General features: G+C 37.3%; 1 protein-coding gene across 7 annotated transcripts in view; it reads left to right on the top strand.

Annotated features, from left to right (window-relative positions):
* The window catches only part of PIAS2 (protein inhibitor of activated STAT 2), a 91,232-nt gene that overhangs the window by 60,811 nt on the left and 10,656 nt on the right, over nt 1-19,765 (top strand). For all 7 annotated transcript variants that reach the window (XM_045065594.1, XM_045065589.1, XM_045065592.1 and 4 more), the window contains exons 8-12: nt 1,073-1,146; nt 8,346-8,506; nt 9,956-10,089; nt 11,708-11,879; nt 18,658-18,797. In XM_045065594.1, coding sequence (XP_044921529.1) covers nt 1,073-1,146; nt 8,346-8,506; nt 9,956-10,089; nt 11,708-11,879; nt 18,658-18,797 — 681 coding nt within the window. The remainder of the gene's footprint in view (nt 1-1,072; nt 1,147-8,345; nt 8,507-9,955; nt 10,090-11,707; nt 11,880-18,657; nt 18,798-19,765) is intronic.

The raw sequence follows: 19,765 nt of genomic DNA, 5'->3' as shown, positions 1-19,765 counted from the left end.
GGTAAATGTCAGGTTGTTGGTAATTTTGATGCGTATGTTGACTCACAAATAGGAGTGCAAGTCTTCAGAACCTCCAGTGTGTAATGCAATGTACATTTAAAAAAATCCTAAACGAGAACGCCCTTTTTGCAAAAGAAGTGCTGATATCTATCAATAATATTTGACTTCTCAGAGGTTTTATTTTTTACTTTGCTTTCATAATGTATAATAATAGAGAAAAAGTCTAACTCAGACTGTAAATAATTCAGTAACTTAACTTAATTGAACAAGACATTTTTCTGGGAAAGACAATATTTTTCCCCCAGTTACTTCACTTAACGCTGGATGAACTGGAAAGGAGAAAAGGATCTACAGATTGAAAAGGGAGCCAAGTAGGGCTATTGAAATGGTTTGCATTTCTTGTACATAAACCATTCTCATCTCTTTAAGAGTAGCGGTCTTCCTGCCTAGAGCTGGAAGCCGAGGAAGCACTTCCCTCCATTTTTTCATTCCACTGCAGTTCCAGTTTCCCATTTCCTTGCCTTTTCTCTATGATGGTGTTGAGTGTTAACCACCTAGAGGCCATGCATATGTTTGTGACCTTGTAGAGACTTTAACCTGTATACATTACCTGGAAAATCAAACTTCAGAGACATTAGCACATCTCTTGCAGTTTTCAGTTGTCAAAGGAAGTATGAGAGTATTTGGCTTTTTCGGTTTACAAATTTAATAGTTGGAAACAACCAATACCCTGTAACAAAAAGTCCTCTGAGTGTGTGTGAGGAAAGCATTGAAGCTCCCAAGTACAGCTCCCCCTGCAATTTTGCTTTTAGAAAGAAACTATTTAAAAAATGCAATCAAACATGTGAATCTAGAGTTTGCAAGTTTGTAATTCTTTAACCTAATACTGGAAGTATGATTGTGTTTTTACATGAATACTTAACATTTTGGGGGTTTTTTGTTTCCTTTTTTTAGTTTCTTGACCTAATCAAAGTGTTTGGGAAACTTTAAATAAGATGATATCTATTTCTGTAATCCTGTTCAGAATATCACAGTTAAAAATTTTTTTAAAAAATTCTTTTTCTTTTTAAAGTTAAAGAAAAACTTACTGCAGATCCTGATAGTGAAATTGCTACAACTAGCCTTCGGGTGTCCTTGATGTGCCCTGTAAGTAAAGCCAAAAACATTGCGGGGTGTTTCAGTTTTTATAAATGACTAATTTCCTATATAAGTAAGTGTGGGAATGAATGATACGTTATGATAGAATTCAGAACTTTTGTCATTTTCCCGTTCAGGAATTTTAATGATTAAACATAATTCTAAAGAATGCAAATGTTCTTCAAACAATGACTAAGCAAGGAGAGACCTAAAAGGGTATTGTTTTGAAAAGGAAAGAGAGCTTTAAATTCAGAATAATCTGTCACAGTTTTTTTTTTTTGCTGTAAATAGTCCACAGCTAATAGTAAATATTTAGAGAGAATAGAGAGTTGGCTCCTTTTATCAGAATATAGACTGTGTTGAAAAATAGCAGTAAAATTACTATCACCTAATAAATGCTAATTGATGGTTCTGGTTTAATGAATTAGAATGTTTGAGATGCCTTTATCTGTTTGTAATGCACTTCTTAGTTGCATAATAATTTTATGTCTCTATATAGAGACTATGGATTGGAAATCGGTCAGCAACTCTCAGATCCTCCTGTGTTCTTGTTACTGAGCTAATTTGGGGGCGAAAATACGGAGGACTTGATAAGAACTTGTCAGAAAGTTAATAGTCTACTTTGAGAGATAAAACTAACTCACATGAGAAAACGAAGATATACATACCACATGTAACCTTGCTAAGCATAGGGAGAGGTCAGGAATAGTGGATGAAGTCTTCTCTAAAATCAGTACTCGTGGAGGGGAACCTTTCCACATGCAAAGAAATTTATGAGAAAAGTCACGGAATCAGGAATGTAGTTTTGGGAGAACCTCATGACCAGCCACCATTGTGAGAAATGTATAGTATTTAAGTGGAGAGAGAATTGTGTCAGAGAGAGGGAGAGAGAAAGGAATAATTTGTTGAGTTCCCATGATGTGCTTCTTAATTTAACTGTCTTAACAAACCTGTGTGGAAGAGTTGTTCACATTTTGTAGTTGAGGGAACTGAGACTAAAAGTGCTTGGATAGCCCACATCACACAGTTAGTAGCAAAACAAGGATAAAAATTTTGGTCTTTGGACATTATTCCAGATACCTTAACAATATACCATAATACCACATTGGGCTAAAATATAAAAAACCCTTATTATATAAGTTCACCTCTCTGTCACCCTGGAAAGTGATGTTTGCAGATCTCTTTCTTTCTGAATTTATTTTTTTATCTTTAACTTAAACTAACTTAGCTCTGTTGAAAAGGAATAGAAGTGCATGAAATTGGATTGCTTAGAAATGGTGAACCTGTGGTTGTCAGATCCAGAGAGAAGAAAGTCTGCTGTTCCAGCAGCGGTGGTGGGGAGCATTAATGCCTGAAGTGGTGGCAGAGGTCCAAGAGGGCTTGTGTTTGGACCCAGGACCTCCTCTTCTACCCCCATGCTGTGTGCAGACCTTGAGATGTGATTTCTTTGGAGTGTCTTCACATTACTCTTTTCCTCCCTCTCGTGTTAGAATGGATATTAAATTGACACAGGAGATTGCCATTTTGTTGGTCAAAAACAGTTGTATATTGACAGTTTTCTTATAGTTTAACCCTATTTTGAGCAAATGTTGTTTACTGGCTATATTCTAGGCATAATCACAACATGGGAAGGGAACTCATGTTTCCTCTATGTTTTAGTAGCACACTATTCTGTCAGTAGAAAGTGCTTCTGGATAGCTTACCTAAAGAGTTCTAATGGTTGTAAGATTCCATTTTCTGTCTTGTCTCCTTGACCTTGTTTTTTAAAGGTTTTTTTTTCTGTTTTTGTTTTTTTTAAAAAACACTGTGCTATTCTGTATGAGAACAACCCAAACAAAACATAAGAGACTGACATACTAACAGATTCTCAGATTTTCAAAATAGTGGAAGTGGTATATCAGAGCGGTTAAGATTCCTTCTATATAAGAATAGGGAACAGTTCCTTTTCACTAAGTCTGTTTTGCAGACTGTCTTTTGAGCTTTGAAAAAAATCACACTACCTGATTTTTTCAGCACTTTCTAAGAAAAGAGTAAGTGGTACTTTCCAGGCTGTAGTAGTGTTAACACAAAGTTGAAGCTAACTGTAGTCTATGATACATGTTAATTAGAACACCAAACAGATGTTTTGATCAGATTTAACAGATGGATGACAGAAGTGAGATGATGAGAGGAGGAGGTAATACCAGTATTAGCTGAAAAGAGCAGAAAGGAGTGCAGCCTACTGGCTGCAGAAGTAGCAGCGGATCCGGAGTGGTGCTAGGAAATACAGAAGCACAGAGTGGATCGTAAGCATTTGGAAGGATGAGACGTGAACCCTGGGATAAGGAAGCTAACAGAAAATGATGGCTGTCAGGTACTGGGAGAAGTATTTGTCCCGTTTCACAGTATATTTGTAAAATGATTCAGAGTAGACTTGAGTCTGGGGAGTGGGAAGTGCAGTCCAAAGCCTCTGTCCTTGGGACTTACGGAAGGCAATTTTACTGTAGTTCGAGGGAGGGATCTAAGTGTATATAATTATATTTCTGAACAGTGTCTGAATTTTACAGTTTTTAAAATTTATCAATTTTAGTGATATAAGCTAGTGATTTTCTGTCTTTCCTGCAGAGAAAAGATGGATGGGTGGGGGATAGAAAAGGGGGCTAGGTTTGATTTTATCTTTTAAGATTCTGACTCATATATAGTTTGGATCCACTGATTTGGGTCATTTTTACTATATACAGTCTTAATTTACGTAGATGCATTTAGGCTACAGCGAAGTAAAAATCAGTTTAGGTGCTCTGTACCTAACATTGCACTCTGATGTTCATAGCAACATGATCCACAATAGCCAAATTATGGAAGCAGCCCAAGGGTCCATCGACTGATGATTGTGATATATTACTCAGCCATTAAAAAAAAAAGATGGAATCCTGCCATTTGTAATGACATGGGTAGAGCATGAGAGTATTATACTAAGCAAAATCAGTCAGAGAAAGACAGATACTATATATGATATAATTTATACATGGAATTTAAGAAACAAAACAAATGGGGCACCTGGGTGGCTCAGTGGGTTAAAGCCTCTGCTTTCGGCTCAGGTCATGATCCCAGGGTCCTGGGATCAAGCCCCGCATGGGGCTCTCTGCTCAGCGGGGAGCCTGCTTCCTCCTCTCTCTCATTGCCTGCCTCTCTGCCTACTTGTGATCTCTATCTGTCAAATAAATAAATAAATAAAATCTTTTAAAAAAATTAAAAAAGAAAACAAACAAAACAAACGAGCAAAGGGACAAAAAAGAGAGGCAAACCAAGAAACAGACTCTTAACTATAGAGAACAAACCAATGGTCACCAGAGGAGAAGCGGGTGAGAGGATGTGTGATGGGGAATTAAGGGTACTTAATTAAGGGCACATCACACTTGTCATGAGTACCAAGTAATGTATGGAAGTGTTGGATCACTATATCAAAACAACATAACACTATATCATAACATCTGAAACTTAGATTACACTGTATGTTAACTGGAATTTAAGTAAAAACTTAAAAAATATTTTAGCAATCAAAAAGAGTATTGCATTGTTTAGGAACAATTCCTTCCATCCATCAGTCCATCCATCCATCCATTATCTGACTAAATAGAATTTAAGCATACAAAGCTGCTTTTGTTGACACGCCATGATCAGTATTAGGAAATTAATCAGATTTGGCCAGTTGGTAATAAATGCTTTTTTAAACTTGAGAAATGCTCATTAACTTTTGTGAGCCACTAGGATTAAATTTAGGATCAGTAGCTTCTATAGTTGTGAATGTTTTCAGTTCTCTGTATCGTGGAAATTCTAAGGCAGTGACAGGAGAGATGAAGGTGGTACCTAAGAAGAAGAAGAAAAAAAACCAAGTTCCCAAAGCATGGCTCAGGGATACTTGGGAGCCCTGAGACTCTTGGAAGAGGCTCACAAAGTCAGAGCAATTTTTAAAATAATACTGTGATGCAGTTTGTCTCTTTTCTGTTATTCTCTCATGAGTAGGCAGTGGTGTTTAATAGGGATTACCTGACTATTGGTAATGTCAGTGTTCCCGAGGGTTGATGTAGTGTGTATTTGTCTATTCTTGTCTTTTTAAAATGTCTGCTTTAATTGCTACTACAATAAATATTGGTAAATATAATCTATATATAAAAACTCCTTGAGATTCTCAGTGTTTAAGAGTGTGAAGGGATTCTGAAGCCAAAAGTATGAGAACTAGGAGCCCCCGCCCCCTCCAAAAAAATCATAGTAGGCTGAGCTAGAGCATTATTTAAAGGAAACAAATTATGGAAATTGACAAATAGTACCTACTTTATTATAAAATTATTCAAATAGAACAGACATTAAAACTTGAAATTCATAAGATCTCTTACTCAAAAGTAATGCTACTAATAGTATGAAATAAATCTTTCTAGACTGAACTTTATGTATTGGAAAAAATTATATTGTGCTACATATACTGTTCTGTGGTTTACTGTTTTAAAATTAACAGTATATTTAAACTATTAATATCTGTAGATATGACTTATTTTAATCATACAGGCATTTTGTTGATTGGGTGTGGTGTAAATTAACTTGTTTAACCTTTTTAGTGATTACTTAGGTTGTTTCCAAATAAAAAGCAATGATGAAAAATTCCTAAGCAAAACACTAGCCAGTAGAATCCATTACTTTAAAAAGAATCAGTATTTTGCAAGAATAATACGTGATAACAAAAGGATACCTCTTAGGAATGCAAGTATGGTTTGATTGTTTATATTAATAATGGAAAGGGGGTTAGGAAATCCCTGTGATCATCTCATTAGGGTGCTGAATAAGCATTCAGTCAGCTTCCATTCCTAAGAGAACAAAAACTTTTAGCAAAATAGGAGAAGGTGGATAATTGGAACCAAGAAACAGCACCATGTGTGATGTAAAACTAAGAGGAGTCCCATAGAAGTAAACATTTGTGTTTGCATTAGAGCTCCACCAGCTGGGTCTCAGTGAGTGTGTTGTTTATGGCCTCATGTCGTCTCAGCATCTTTATTTCAAAAGCAAAATACAGATACTAGTCTGTCTGCAGTCCTAGGGCTGTTAGGAGAATTCTGTGAAATGTATGTAAAAATCCTTAGCGCCCAGTAAGATTCCACATGGCTTAGGAGAAAATCTGTTACTAAAGGAAGGGAAAATTTGGAAGCAAATATTGTAAGAAAATGAAATGCCTTAGGTTCTATTCTTCCTTTTTTCTTTCTTAAATAATGAGTTCTGTTGTGCTATGTACTTGCATGAATCACTGTAACTTCCAAGATCTCTTTTAGAATTCTAGTTAAAACACTCAGATGGAGTCAGTATAGCACAGTGTTAAGATATGGACTCTGGAGCCAGAGTTGCTTGGTTCAGATATTGGTGCTGCCACTTTCTAACTTTGTAATGGTATCTTTACTTAGCTTTGTTGTGCCTTGGTGTTCTCAGGGTGGGAGTGGGGGAGACAATAATTTCTCTAGATCAGTCATACAGTGCAGTTGTTAGGTTTAAATATAAAGTGTCACTTCATAATATAAAGTCATCAGCATCGTGCCTTCTATGTAAGTAGAACTATACAAACAATAGTTATTGCTATGCTGACAACTTGGCTAAATTAATTTTTTTAATTACGAAATAAACAAATGTTCATTTTAGAAGAAAGAAATTTTAGATAAACCATAAAGGGGGGGGCAAACAGGAGCATTCTAAGACTCCTACCCCTCAGGCAAAGTTAACAGTGTAATTTTGCTGTGTATTTTTCTAGACTTTATAGTGCCCGTAAAGAAGTCCTTCCTGTTTCCCTTTCTTTCCCATTGCTGTTTTTCTAGTCTGTCTGTCTTTGTTCTGTCATCTGATCAACAGATTCCGAGCACATGCTGCATTTTAGGTGCTGTGCTGTGACACTTGGATTACAGCGGTGAGCAGCGACATGGATCTTGTCCTTGTGGAGCTTAGAGTCTAGTGGGAGAAACAGATTTTCTATCCAAATAACACAGAGCTGGTTGTAAGCTGAGAGATTTTCTGTAAGGAAGTATATAGGGAGGGCTGTTGAAAGGCTGTCCTGACAGACTCCGTCTAATCTGGGTGTGTGTCCTGATGTTGGCATACCTCTACCAGCTAGAATAAGAACTGAACAGAGCACTGTAGTTATATAAAAATATATCAGAATATCAGCACATGTGATTATACACAAGTAAATTCTCATAAGTGAAAAATCTATTTGCAGTTCACATCATCATATATATGAGGCTGACTTAATGTAGAGCTGCTGTAGATAGATACCAAAGACTAAATGGAAAATGAGAAAAGGTTATGAATAGATGGCTCTTAGAAGCACAAATGGCTCTTAGAAGTAAAAAAGAAGCTCAACTCAAAATAAGGGAAGTGTAGTTCACAACTATAATGGGATTTTTTCACCTATCGGGTTGGCAGAGATCAGAGTTACAGCACTGTGTGTGCAAGGTTGAGGGGAACCAAGTGCACTGATACATGTATGTGCATGCATCGGTAGGTAGGCAGCTTCTGTGGGAGACGTTTTTGTCAGTGTGACAGAAATCATAAATGCACTTTCCCTTTGACCACAAAATATCACTTCTAGGAGTCGTTCTGTAGATATTTACTGGAGCATTATTTGTAGTCATAAAAGACTGGAAACAATTTAAACGTCTGTTGCTAGGGTGGGTACTAGTTAAATAAATAATGAGCCTTCATATCATACGCTTCATTATCAGTTATGATACCTTCAAGTCATGGTAGCTTTGCGTGTTCTGATATGTTTGAAATAGTCACCAAGGGAATTATGTGACAGCTGGTACAGAATTGTGTGGATGGCATGCCACCATTTCTGGGAAAATTTTTAAAATACATACTTGGTTATGTGTAGACTTGGTGCAAGTACAAGCAAGAGATGGGCAACAGTGGTTCCCTCTAAATAGGGGAACAGGTAAGAAAGAGACACGTTTTTCTTCCTGTGAATTTGCATGTTGATTATTTTAAAAATGTGAAATGGGCTTTTAAAAATCATAGGGCCGTCAGTGAATACAAGTGAAATGTGTAGCAGTCTTGATAGAGATAAATTCTGGTTTGAATTTTTTCATTTTGATTTTCTCATAAGATCTTTTTAGGCTTTTATGAGTGATTCTTGCCTTTGAGGCTTTATTCTCCTTTCTGAAAAGTTTCCCCCTGTTGTCTTCCCTGTCCTGTAGTTAGGGAAAATGAGGTTGACAATCCCGTGCCGTGCAGTGACTTGTACACATCTGCAGTGTTTTGATGCTGCCCTTTATCTGCAAATGAATGAGAAGAAGCCCACCTGGATCTGTCCCGTGTGTGATAAAAAGGCTGCGTATGAAAGTCTCATTTTAGATGGGTAAGTGTATCCCAGCCTACGTGTTAGCTTATGTAAACAGCCAGTACAGCCTCATATCCATTTTAGTCTAGGGTTGTGTTACTCTTTGTATTTATTGTTGGGTTTCTGTACTGTTAGGTTTGTTAAACTCAGAGGGGCATTGGTCTGTTGTTTTCTTGTAGTGTCTTTGTTTTATTTTTGTTTTAAGATTTTATTTACTTGTGTATTTTAGACAGCATTAGCATGGGTTGTGGGGAGAAAGGCAGAGAGAGAGAGGATCTCTCAAGCAGACTCCGTGCTGAACATGGAGCCCTGCACGGGGCCCAATCCCACGACCCGTGAGATCCTGACCTAAGCCAAAACCAAGACTCAGACGCTCAACCCACTGAGCCACCCAGGCATCCAGGCATCCCCTTTGTCTCCTTTTAATACCACCGTAATGTTGACCTCATGCAAATGAGTTGGGAAGTGGTGATATCATGTCTTCACAAATATTTGTTGGAATTCCCTTGTGAAGATGTTTGGGACTGGGCTTTTCTTTGTGGTAAAGTTTTTAACTATAAATTCATTTTCTTTAATATACGTGGGTTTCTTCAGGTTATCGATTTCTTTTGGAGCCTTAGTGTGGCTAGAAGTTTGTCGATTTTATTGATCTTAAAGCCCCAACTTTTTGTTTTCATTGATTTTTTGTTTTTTTTCTATTTCATTTGATTCTTTTCTTTGTTATTTCCCTTTTCATGTTTAATTTTTTTTCTGGTTTCATTAGGTAGAAGCTGAGGTCATTGATTTGAGTTCCTTTCTAATGTAGGAAGATTAGTGCTATAAATTTTCTTCCAAGTACTGCTTTAGCTATATTCCACAAATTTTATTATACTTTCCTTTTTGTTCAGTTCTAAATACTTTCTAATTTATGTTTATGGGGTTTTTTTTTTTTTTTTGGTCTCATTGGTTGTTTTGTTTAGTTTCCAAATATTGGCATTTTCCATATATTTTTCTGAAGATTGATTTCAAATTTCACTATGGGCATAGAACATAATTTTTATGCAGAGTTATTTAAATTTTTTCATGTCCCTAATCCTCCTTTTCCCTACCCTGATGATCCATTTATCTTGAGAATAAGCTTATAGATTATTTTTTGTATAATAACCTTTATATTTCCTTATGTTTGTTTTGTATGTTGTGTTAGAAATTGTTCTTACTGGCCAATCCCAGTTAGGAGGCTCCAGGTATCTTTCTGTTTAGTCATTGATTTCTTAGATGATACTCAGTACGTCACTTATGTTGTTCATTAAAGATCTGAAACCTAGGAGGAGGGGATGTAATAGTTGTTGTAAAATGTGAAGTATTGAAACACCAAACAAAAAAAGATAGCATTATTTTCATCTCCAAGGCAGTATATGTATTACTTTGTTAGTTCACCATTGAACAAAGCCATTGATTACATTTATGCACTTTTTAATTGGTTCATAGGCTTTTTATGGAAATTCTCAATGACTGTTCTGATGTGGATGAGATCAAATTCCAAGAGGATGGCACTTGGTGTCCAATGAGACCGAAGAAAGAAGCTATGAAAGTGTCCAGCCAGCCATGTACAAAAATAGAAAGTATGTGCAGAATGGCTCCAGAGAGCAAAGCAATGAGACTCCTACAGTGTTGTTTTTATTGTTAACCTTGGCTGCTAGAACTACATTTGGAGCTCAGTTTGCGAACTTTATCTTTTGATCATCTGTTATATATGTAATTTCCCCCGAATGATTTTTACTCTTTCCTTCAGAAATGTGCTAAAGTTTATATCATCTTCTAATTAGCTTTTTCATAATATATTTTTATATGTAAAGTAAATGAAACAATCATCTCAAGTTATTTTAATATATGGTGTTTGTTACAAAATGAAAAGTTATAAACGACATTTTTATGGACGATATTTCAGGATTCTTTGTAGAGTACCTTTTGAGGGAACTGCCAGTAGAGGTGTGCTTAAAGAGGCTGAATCCGTCAGTGGAGGGTTGGGGCAGGTGCTCACAGGTCAGTTGCTAAAAAAGTGAACAGATTGTTTCCATTTCTTTATGGGAAGGAATTTGACCATTGCCTTGGTTACCTAGGACTCAGCTCCCTCTACCCAGCCACACTGAGTGGAGAAACTTAGGGCAGTTCCGTTAATTGAAACCTGTAGGTGAACTTAAAGTTTTCTTTTTATCTGATATGGTCCACTCACTACATTTATGCTTTGTGCTGATTATGTTTGACACACTACCAGTGTAATGAATAATGGGTACTCGAGTAAAAAGTGAAAGATTCGTTCTCCTGGGGCACCTGGCTGGCTCATTCAGTATGAATGAAACTCTTGATCTGAAGGTCCTAAGTTCAAGCCCCACATTGGGTGTGGAACCTAATTTAAAAAAATTCATTCTCCTGTGATTGTTACTGAACCTACAGGGAGAATTAGGGTCAAGGTTTCCCTCATCTTTGAGAATAACAGTGATAATAGTTGATTAGTTGCTCCTTTTCCATTATCAGCCAGCATTAGTTTTCTGTTAAAGAGATTACAGGGCATAACATAATTTCTGTGAACTGGTGTGTTAACATATAGTATATGAGGGCAGAAAGGAGGACCTAAGTGATTAATAGATAGTTGATAAGAAAAGCTTTAAATGTCTGAATAATTTAAGAGAAGTTTGGAGTTTTTTCAGCTCATGAAGGTTTAAAATTTTATCAGGTTCTGGCTTATGGTGAGGGGCCTGTACATTATCCTGACATGAGTACTGTTGCTTTGCTAGAGTGAAAGTATCTGATTCTGACTTAACAGTGCCACACATCTGTGAGAATACACAGCCCGTGAAGCCACTTACTCTTGCCTGTGGCTGAGATTGGACCCCTGACCCTAGGCTGCCTATAAAATGTTTACCTAGGGAGGCAGGCAGTGTGAGCAGTAGGATCTGAGCGCGTCTTCTGGCAGTCCGGGGGACATAAGAACATGCTGTCCGAAGGAGGCTTTGACGCTCTGGCCATGCATAGAGTTTATTTTTTGTCCCCAGATTAAGCAGTCACTTTATAGACAAACATCTGGAGTTAAGGAGTTTGTCTGTATCCATTGGGCAGAGTATGTGTCTTTACTGGTTGTATATTCTCCTTTACTTGCTGCACAATTAAGACTTAAGGTTAGAGTTTATTTGTGTCCCACCTTTGATTTTTTTTTTCTTTTACTTCTCTTCCCCACATCAGGTTCAAGTGTCCTCACTAAGCCTTGTTCGGTGACTGTAGCCAATGAGACAAGCAAGAAGAAAGTAGATGTTATTGACCTAACAATAGAAAGCTCTTCTGATGAAGAGGAAGACCCTCCTGCCAAAAGGAAATGCATCTTTATGTCAGAAACACAAAGCAGCCCAACCAAAGGGTTTGTTAATTTATAGTTCACTATTGTTTATTATACTTGGAACTAACTGTTTTCGGTACAGGTTTGTAAGTGTCTCTGACAGTTGCATAACCATAGAAGGCTATTTTCATTTGCCTTTGTTCAGTTGAAATATTTTCAAGAAAGCATCTTGTTTAAAGGAGAGAAAATTTTGATGAAGAAATTATTAACATCTTCAGGAAGTAAGAGTTGAAGTCTTCTCATGTCTAAGTATTTATTTCCTATTTGATTCTTTTTTGTCATTTTTCTGGAACCTATATTTGACATCACAGCCAGCATGAGTAAGCCTAGCATAAAAATGGAGTGTGGCATTGGGAATCTGACAAGTGTGGGTTCCAGTTTTGATACCATTGCTTACTAGTACCGGGATCTTGACTAATAGACTTATGTGAGCCTCCTTTTTCTACTTTGTAAAATGGGGTTAAATAATACCTACCTCAGAGGATGATTGTCCGGTTTCAATAAGAGAGAGAGCTTAGGCTCAGTGTCAGGCATGTGCTAGTCTCTTAGTAAAAATTGGTTGCCTTCCTATTTCATCCTCTCCAGGGCAAACTGTGGGCAAGTAAATGCATTCTAGCATGTCATGTTTTATGACTCATATGTCAGAAGCTGTTGCTGTCTTATGTAGTAAGTGATAGCTTTAAGTATCTGTCAACTGGTGCTTCTTAGAAATTTTGGAACCTGCAAGATAGTAGCAGAGGGTTTTTGTTACCTTCCATCAACATACTGTATTAGACTTGGGTGTGCCAGTCTTGTCCTTGGGGCCTCTCTCAGCGCACTTATTTTTTCTGTAATTTATATGCCATAAAATTTTCCCATCTTAACTATTAAGTTGCCCGGTTTATTGATTTTAGTGAATTCAGAGAGTTGCCCAGTCATCATCACAATTCAGCTGTAGAATATTTCCAACACCTAGTAAACATCTCTCATGTTTACTTGCAGTTAATCCCCATTCACACCCCAAATCTAGGCAACTGTTTATCTTCTTACCATCTCTATGATTTGTCTGTTCCAGACATTTTATGTAATTGGAATTATACTCTCAGTGTATTTTGGCCTAAAAGGACTAGAAGTTATAGCTATCCAGCTCATTCCATGAAGTCAACTTAATTCCTAATACCCAAATGAGATTTACACATTAACAACCATGCAGAATGAAGCTGCTTCACTTTTGAAAGGCCAATGAAAATTCTGAATTCAGTCTTAGAAAATCATTTAAGTATATATTAAAATGGTATCCATTACTACAAAGTGTAGGGTTCATCCAGGAATGCTTTATTGTTAGGAAATATGTTGATAAAATGGATTGTGTAATAAGGATAACTATGTAGTCATCTTAATGGATTCTGGAAAGGTATTTAGTTCATTAATAGCCATTCCTGAGAGAAACTCTTTGAAATATCAGAATTCACTTAAGGTTTGAAGGGTTTACCACTGAAGTTGATTTATTCTTAGGCTGCATTAATGAAAGAGGCATAGTGTCCAGGATATATACCTACACTAGTTTTATTCTGTTTAAGGCTAGATGATTTTTATTTAATATCACTCTAGTCAGTGTTGATCATGAGCCGATGGGAGCAGGGTGGTAAATAGTGCATCCTGTAGCACGATGGATGGATGGATGGGTCTACGGACTGACGCTGTTAAGCCAGGACAAGAGAAGATGTGAATATGTGAATATCTTGTAGTTCTTAAAAGGGAATCATTGACTAAGTGGATTAAGTTTATTCTGTGTAATAAAATTTGGGAGATCTAAATACAGTGGAGGGAAGATACATGGAAAGACTTTCAGCTGGAGCTGAACACTAGGAAAGTTGATGTTTGGTGCTAAAATCACATTTTCTTTATTGAGGTAGAATCAATTCCCCCTGTCCCAGTGGGTGTCATGGAGACTCATGCTATGGATATATTATCTCTGTATTCCCTTCCAACTCTTAATGCTTTTCTGGTTTTGTTCTTGGTCATCCTTTTTGTATTTTCTTGTGGCTCAGCATCTAGAATTTTCATGGTTTTCTTCTGCTGTGTAAGTTTATCGTGGGACTTCTTGGTCAATGATAGTAAGCAAATGAGAAAGAATAGAGAATGAGAAACCAGAAAAACTTGCTTTCAGTTACATTCCAGAGAGCAGTTATTTTTTTTTTTTTAAGATTTTATTTATTTATTCGTCAGAGCGAGCGATAGTGCACAGGCAGTGGCAGGCAGAGGCGGAGAGAGAAGCAGGCTCCCTGCCGAGCAAGGAGCCTGACACCGGACTCGATCCCAGGACCCTGGGATCATGACCCCAGCCAAAGGCAGTGGCTTAACCGACTGAGCCACCCAGGGATCCCAAGAGAGCAGTTATTTTTGAGGAGGTATTGTTTTAGTAAAAATTGTTTTTTGTTTTTTTAAGATTGATTGATTTATTTTAGTGCACGTGAGCTGGGGAAGGGGCCAAGGGAATGGGAGAGAGAATCCCAAGCAAACTCCTTGCCTGAACACAGATCCTGACATGGGGCTTGATCCCACAACCCTAAGATCATGACCTGAGCCAAAACCACGAATCAGACATTCAACCCACTGAGCCACCCAGGCACCCTTAGAAATTGTTTTTAAAAACAATTTCACAGTTGTTTTATAATCAAGAGGTAGAATGCATTCCACTTAGACCGAGGCTTCTGTTGACATTTTGATGGTAATCCTTCTAGCCTCCCTCCTTGAATACATACTCTAGTCCTTAATTGTGGTCATAATCGTAGTTATCAGAAGAGACTGGCACATTAATCTAAGACTTTTAGAAAAACCTCTAATATTTTTCTACATTATAAGTTAATTTTAAATACTATGTCCCCACCCCATTCCCTGAATCACTGAATGATTACTTTGTCACTAATAAGGTATTCTAAAGACAGGCATAGACAAGTATAGAGAACTTGTGTGGATTAAGACTCATTAGAAATTGGTAACAAAATTGGATCTTTTTTATGTTTGTATGATAAAGTGGGAGCACACAGGGAATTTCAGGTTTATGGATAAAAATTCAAGTTACTGAACTGTTAATCATTTTCAGACATCTAAGCCTGGGCCAATTATGATGAATTCAGTGATCTAGTACATGGTCTAGAATACTAATATTTGCTCTCCAGCAGTGTTCCAGCTTTATCTTTGTGGTAAGGCTGGTTCCAGTTTACCCTTGTGCTGGGATGTTAGGGATAAAGCTACAAAAATTTAAAATATATATGTACATGTGCATAATATATACCTATGCCTGTGTATTTGCCAATCCTGTGAGAAGGCAGTAACAAGTTACAAACTTTAAATTTTTTTCTGTCACTTTATAGTATCACATTTTTATACTCACAAGTCCATTAGATAAAGCCATTTGCATTTCTCCTTATTACTCCATATTTATAAATACATCTGTTTTTTTGGATAGACGTTAGAATCATTTACCTTTTTGAACGTAGTCCTTGTGAATATTCTGATTAAAACCAAAATCTGCTACCAATGCATAATTTGATAATGGTCACAAATGACTATCCATTCTGTAAAAATAGAATTTGTGTTAATGGTTGCAAAGTTCAGGCAAAAGAAATTAATCTACACAAAATAGTTTTAGTTTTTCAGATGTTTGCTAAGATTTTAGATGTTGATCTAATAATTTGTACCCTCATAGGATTTTGACATTTTCACCTTTTCTGACCATCAACATTTTGTATTGGAGAAACAAAGAGTAGTTACTTTTATAAAGTTTCATGTTATGAGAACAGAACCTGTGTGATAATTAGATGTTACTATGGTGATAGACTGTGTCTTTGGACACTGACTTGATGCTACAGGTGTAAGTAATAGAGCCGGGGAGGAAAGTGAGTTTTGTTGGTGTCACCTATAAATCTGATTCACATTCAGAGATCAATTCAGGATCAAGAAAAAAGAATCTTCTCAGTGTGAGATATCAAAGGAAGAGAAAGAGCAGGAGGACGGTAGGCATGTGTGTATGGCAGGTGTATGTGTGTATCTTCAAAAGCTTGTCTCTTACATATAAAAAAATGATTAAGATATTTAAACTGTAAGACAGCCAGATTAATCAAAGCCACTTCTGTAACCCCGTCCTCAGCAGGAGCGTACCAGTCTCTCTCCGTCTTAAGCCCTGTCCTCCCACCCCAATTACAGATACGCATTCCTATGCGGGAGGTGGGATCACATGTAATTTGAAAATACTTTTGGTGATTACAATGTAGAGGACCACTGTTTTCAAGCCTCTCAGATGTGGCTTAATACAGCAAAACTTACTTGATTTCATCCCCAGTTTGTTCTTTCTCCCTCCACAGAATCTGCCTTTTCTAGTATTACCTCCTGGTTGTGGTTTTAGGTCTCCATGTAACATTGGAGGCCAAGAAGTCTTCTGTTTCTAATCCAGGCAGGTTCTTCTTTGGATGATGACTTCTTCATCTACCTCTGGCAAATGTGTTTGAAATACCAGACTTCTGTTAATTGTCTCAAGCATGTTATGTTTCCTATGAGTCCATTTTTAAGACTTCTGAACTCCGACCTATGTTATTCATTCACTATTCGGAGAATAACATAGTTGCCAACACAGCTATATATATGTACTCTCAAGATGACCTCATTTTCTGCATTTCTAGTGACTTTTGTATTTTCAACAAGGAGTACAGAATAAGAGCTAGACAGGACCCTCATGTCATCATGCAGACGAGTTTTAGAATGACTCCAGTGTCTAAATAAGTTGTGATTATCTTAGCGGTTTGAGATGTAGATTGAAGTCATGAAATAGTTTTGTCAGTTGTTTAAAGTATGAAAAGCGACATGGGACTATGTCATCATTTCTTATCGCTAGTACGTAATGATCAGAGCAGTAACAAGAAGTGTTAGGACCAAATGAAAAGGTATCTAGAGGTCCTAGTGGTCATCTCAGTCTAGTTCTGTGACCATGGTGCTAAGTTTTTATTGGTTTTACTTTCTTTGTTTCTGTAATGATCCCTTCCAACTCCATAATTCTGTGGCTCTCTTGTTAAGCTTACAGTAGTTCAGTGGCAATGCTGTGGGATGCTATCATTAATGTCCCTGTGTCCCTGTCTCCTCTCCTTTTTTTTAATTTAATAAATCTTATTTTTCAAAATGTACAGTTGGTGGGACGTGTTATGCATCTTCACTAGTAGAAGGGGCACTCCAACCTTGGTATTCCTGGCATAAATCACTTTGAATGCTGCCATGTTTGGAAACAGCTTAATGAGTCCTTTACTAAGGAGTTCCTCCTGAAGGGGGCTGCCGTGGCCAGGCAATTGTGAATCTTTGCTTTCTTTCCCAGAGACAGCAGCTGTACTTACTAGTGTATAGCTGGGAACTTCCTTATAGAGTTTGTCACATGGGGTCCTTCTTAAACGAGACCAGGTTATTGATCTTAGGTCCCAAACTCTGCCTTTGGACTATCTCTTTTTGGTTTGGCCGCAGATTTGTTCACTGGGTCTTTATCTTTCTTGCCTGACTTTCCTGCATCTGTTTTTTTTTTCTTGTCCTTGGGTGGCATCATGAAGCTCAGGGAACAGCTGCTACCACTGTAGCCTCATTAAGATGGTAGACAGAAAAGATGGCCATCACCACCAGCCAAGGATCCCTAACATTGCCTAATTTCTTATGTACTTTCAAGATGTTTTTCTTGTGAGGTTCTAATTGTTGAGCTTGGGCAACTAAGAGAAAATGAAGGTTAAATAGATAGAATGCAGTCATCTCTCTTTATTCCTGACATTTAAAAAAATATAATTAATTACACTGCTTCTTGAAATGATAAAGCTGTTAATTATATATATATCTATACATATATACTATGTGTATATTTGTATATATAAATAAAACTAGTTATAGCGTATTTTTTAAGTGTGTTTAATTTGTACTCTTAGCATGATAAGTTAATTTCAAAGTCTATATATAAACCCTTTTAGGGTAGACGGGTGTCATAGTAATTTAACATTTTTATTTCCGGATATTTTAAGACTCTTTTTTTTTTTTTTTAAAGATTTTATTTATTTATTTGACAGAGAGAGAGATCATAAGTAGGCAGAGAGTCAGGCAGAGAGAGAAGGGGAAGCAGGCTCCCTGCTGAGCAGAGAGCCCGATGCAGGCAGCAGCTTAATCACTGAGCCACCGAGGCGCCCCTGGATATTTTAAATCTTGAGAAATCATCTTATTCTAATTTCTGACTGCTGCCTATTGTCATCATGCTGGCTGGCTTTAGGATGGGCTATCTTTTTCTCAGATGAATTCTCAGATAAGATTGCCGCTAATTAACACAGTTCGGGTTAGAATGGACCGGCTTCTGGTTGAGCTATATAGTAAGTAGCTTCACTTTTAAGATGCAGTGATTTAAATCAAATCTTAGGAGTCCTCTGTTTTATTTCTAAGTTTCTTTATAGATAAAATTACTAATAGCCACATCTGAGTTACCCGTACATTAATAAGAGCCTGTGTGAAGTGTATTTCCACTTGTGGATGACTGTTTCCTGCCCTGCTCCAGCAGTGTACGTTACGTTTTCGTGCCAGCTCACTCTCACATCGCAGCTGCTGCTGAGAGCCCTCGTACATTCAGGTTAAAATGAAGACTGTTAGGAAAGAGGAGAGTAGAGTGGAGGGACTGTGCAGTGAGCAGCCGCCATGTCGGTGTGTTGAAACTTAGTGCACTTACAGCTGAGAATGCCCAGGGTGCAGCCCTTGTCTCCTGTGAACTAACAGCCAGATTGTTTGTAATTTCCCATGCTATTTAAAACAGGGTTCTCATGTATCAGCCATCTTCTGTAAGGGTGCCCAGTGTGACTTCGGTTGATCCTGCTGCTATTCCGCCTTCATTAACAGACTACTCAGTACCATTCCACCACACGCCAATATCAAGCATGTCATCAGATTTGCCAGGTATGTGAAGAGTTCTTGTATTTTGTTACCAAGATTTATTTATTTTTACTCTAAATCTGTGGAGCAAATGTAGTGTTAAAATTGAAACAGAAATTTTAAGGAAATTTGAAGGCTTCTTCTAAAGGTAGTATCTTTTAATGCATCACATTCAAGTCCTACCATTTTAATTTCAGAGCTCTCTGTAGATTCCTGATGATAGGAAATATGGTAGGATAGGGGAGAGTTTGATGGACTTTACTCTCCCTCCTAAGGAATTTGTACTCAGAGATATTTTCTTTCTCATAGCAGGTTCACAGTTTCAGGAGAGTATTTTCTCACGATCTTGGTAGCTCCTCAGAGCTTCAGAACATACTGCTGTACCATGGGGTTAACATCACCCATAGCTTTACCCTGTGGGCTTTTTTCCCCTCTATAAAAGTAGGGTCTACCAGCTGTTTCCTTAGAGCACTGCTTAGTATTTCAGGATATTTCTTATGTGTGTATTAACATTTGAAAAGCTCAGTGCTGCTTGAAGTCCCTTAGAACCAAGACCATATTATAAAATATGGACCTCCCCTTCCCACCCTGCACCCTCTTTTCTTCCCTCTGTAGCCATTGTTTTTGTAGACACTTTTTTTGTCAATCAAATTTGAGCCGGCTGAAACCAGTGCCTCTTAGATTCATGACTTCCCTTCTTTCTGAGGGGCACTTTTGGTGCAATACAGTTCCCTCCTCATATTCTTAATATTCTTTTCTAGACTTGTGAAGTTAATTTTGACCTACAGCTTATTTTTCTTACCCTCTCAATGAGGTCTTTACTTTAAGCACGGTATATATTCTGTTGGGCAACATTTGTGTTGTTGAAACAATTGGTAGTTGTGTTATCTGGCCTAGTGTAATCTTGCCACTTGAAATTCAGATAATTCGGGTAAAATTTAATGAAGATGAATAGACCAATAATAGTATCTATCAGGAATTTTCAAAAAGCC

The sequence above is a fragment of the Mustela putorius genome, unplaced genomic scaffold (assembly GCF_011764305.1).
Source record: "Mustela putorius furo isolate JIRA1106 unplaced genomic scaffold, ASM1176430v1.1 tig00003858_pilon_pilon_pilon, whole genome shotgun sequence".
In the NCBI taxonomy this organism is placed as follows: Eukaryota; Metazoa; Chordata; class Mammalia; order Carnivora; family Mustelidae; genus Mustela; species Mustela putorius.
Note: the sequence above shows the minus strand (reverse complement) of the source record. Positions and strands in the feature narration are given on the sequence as shown.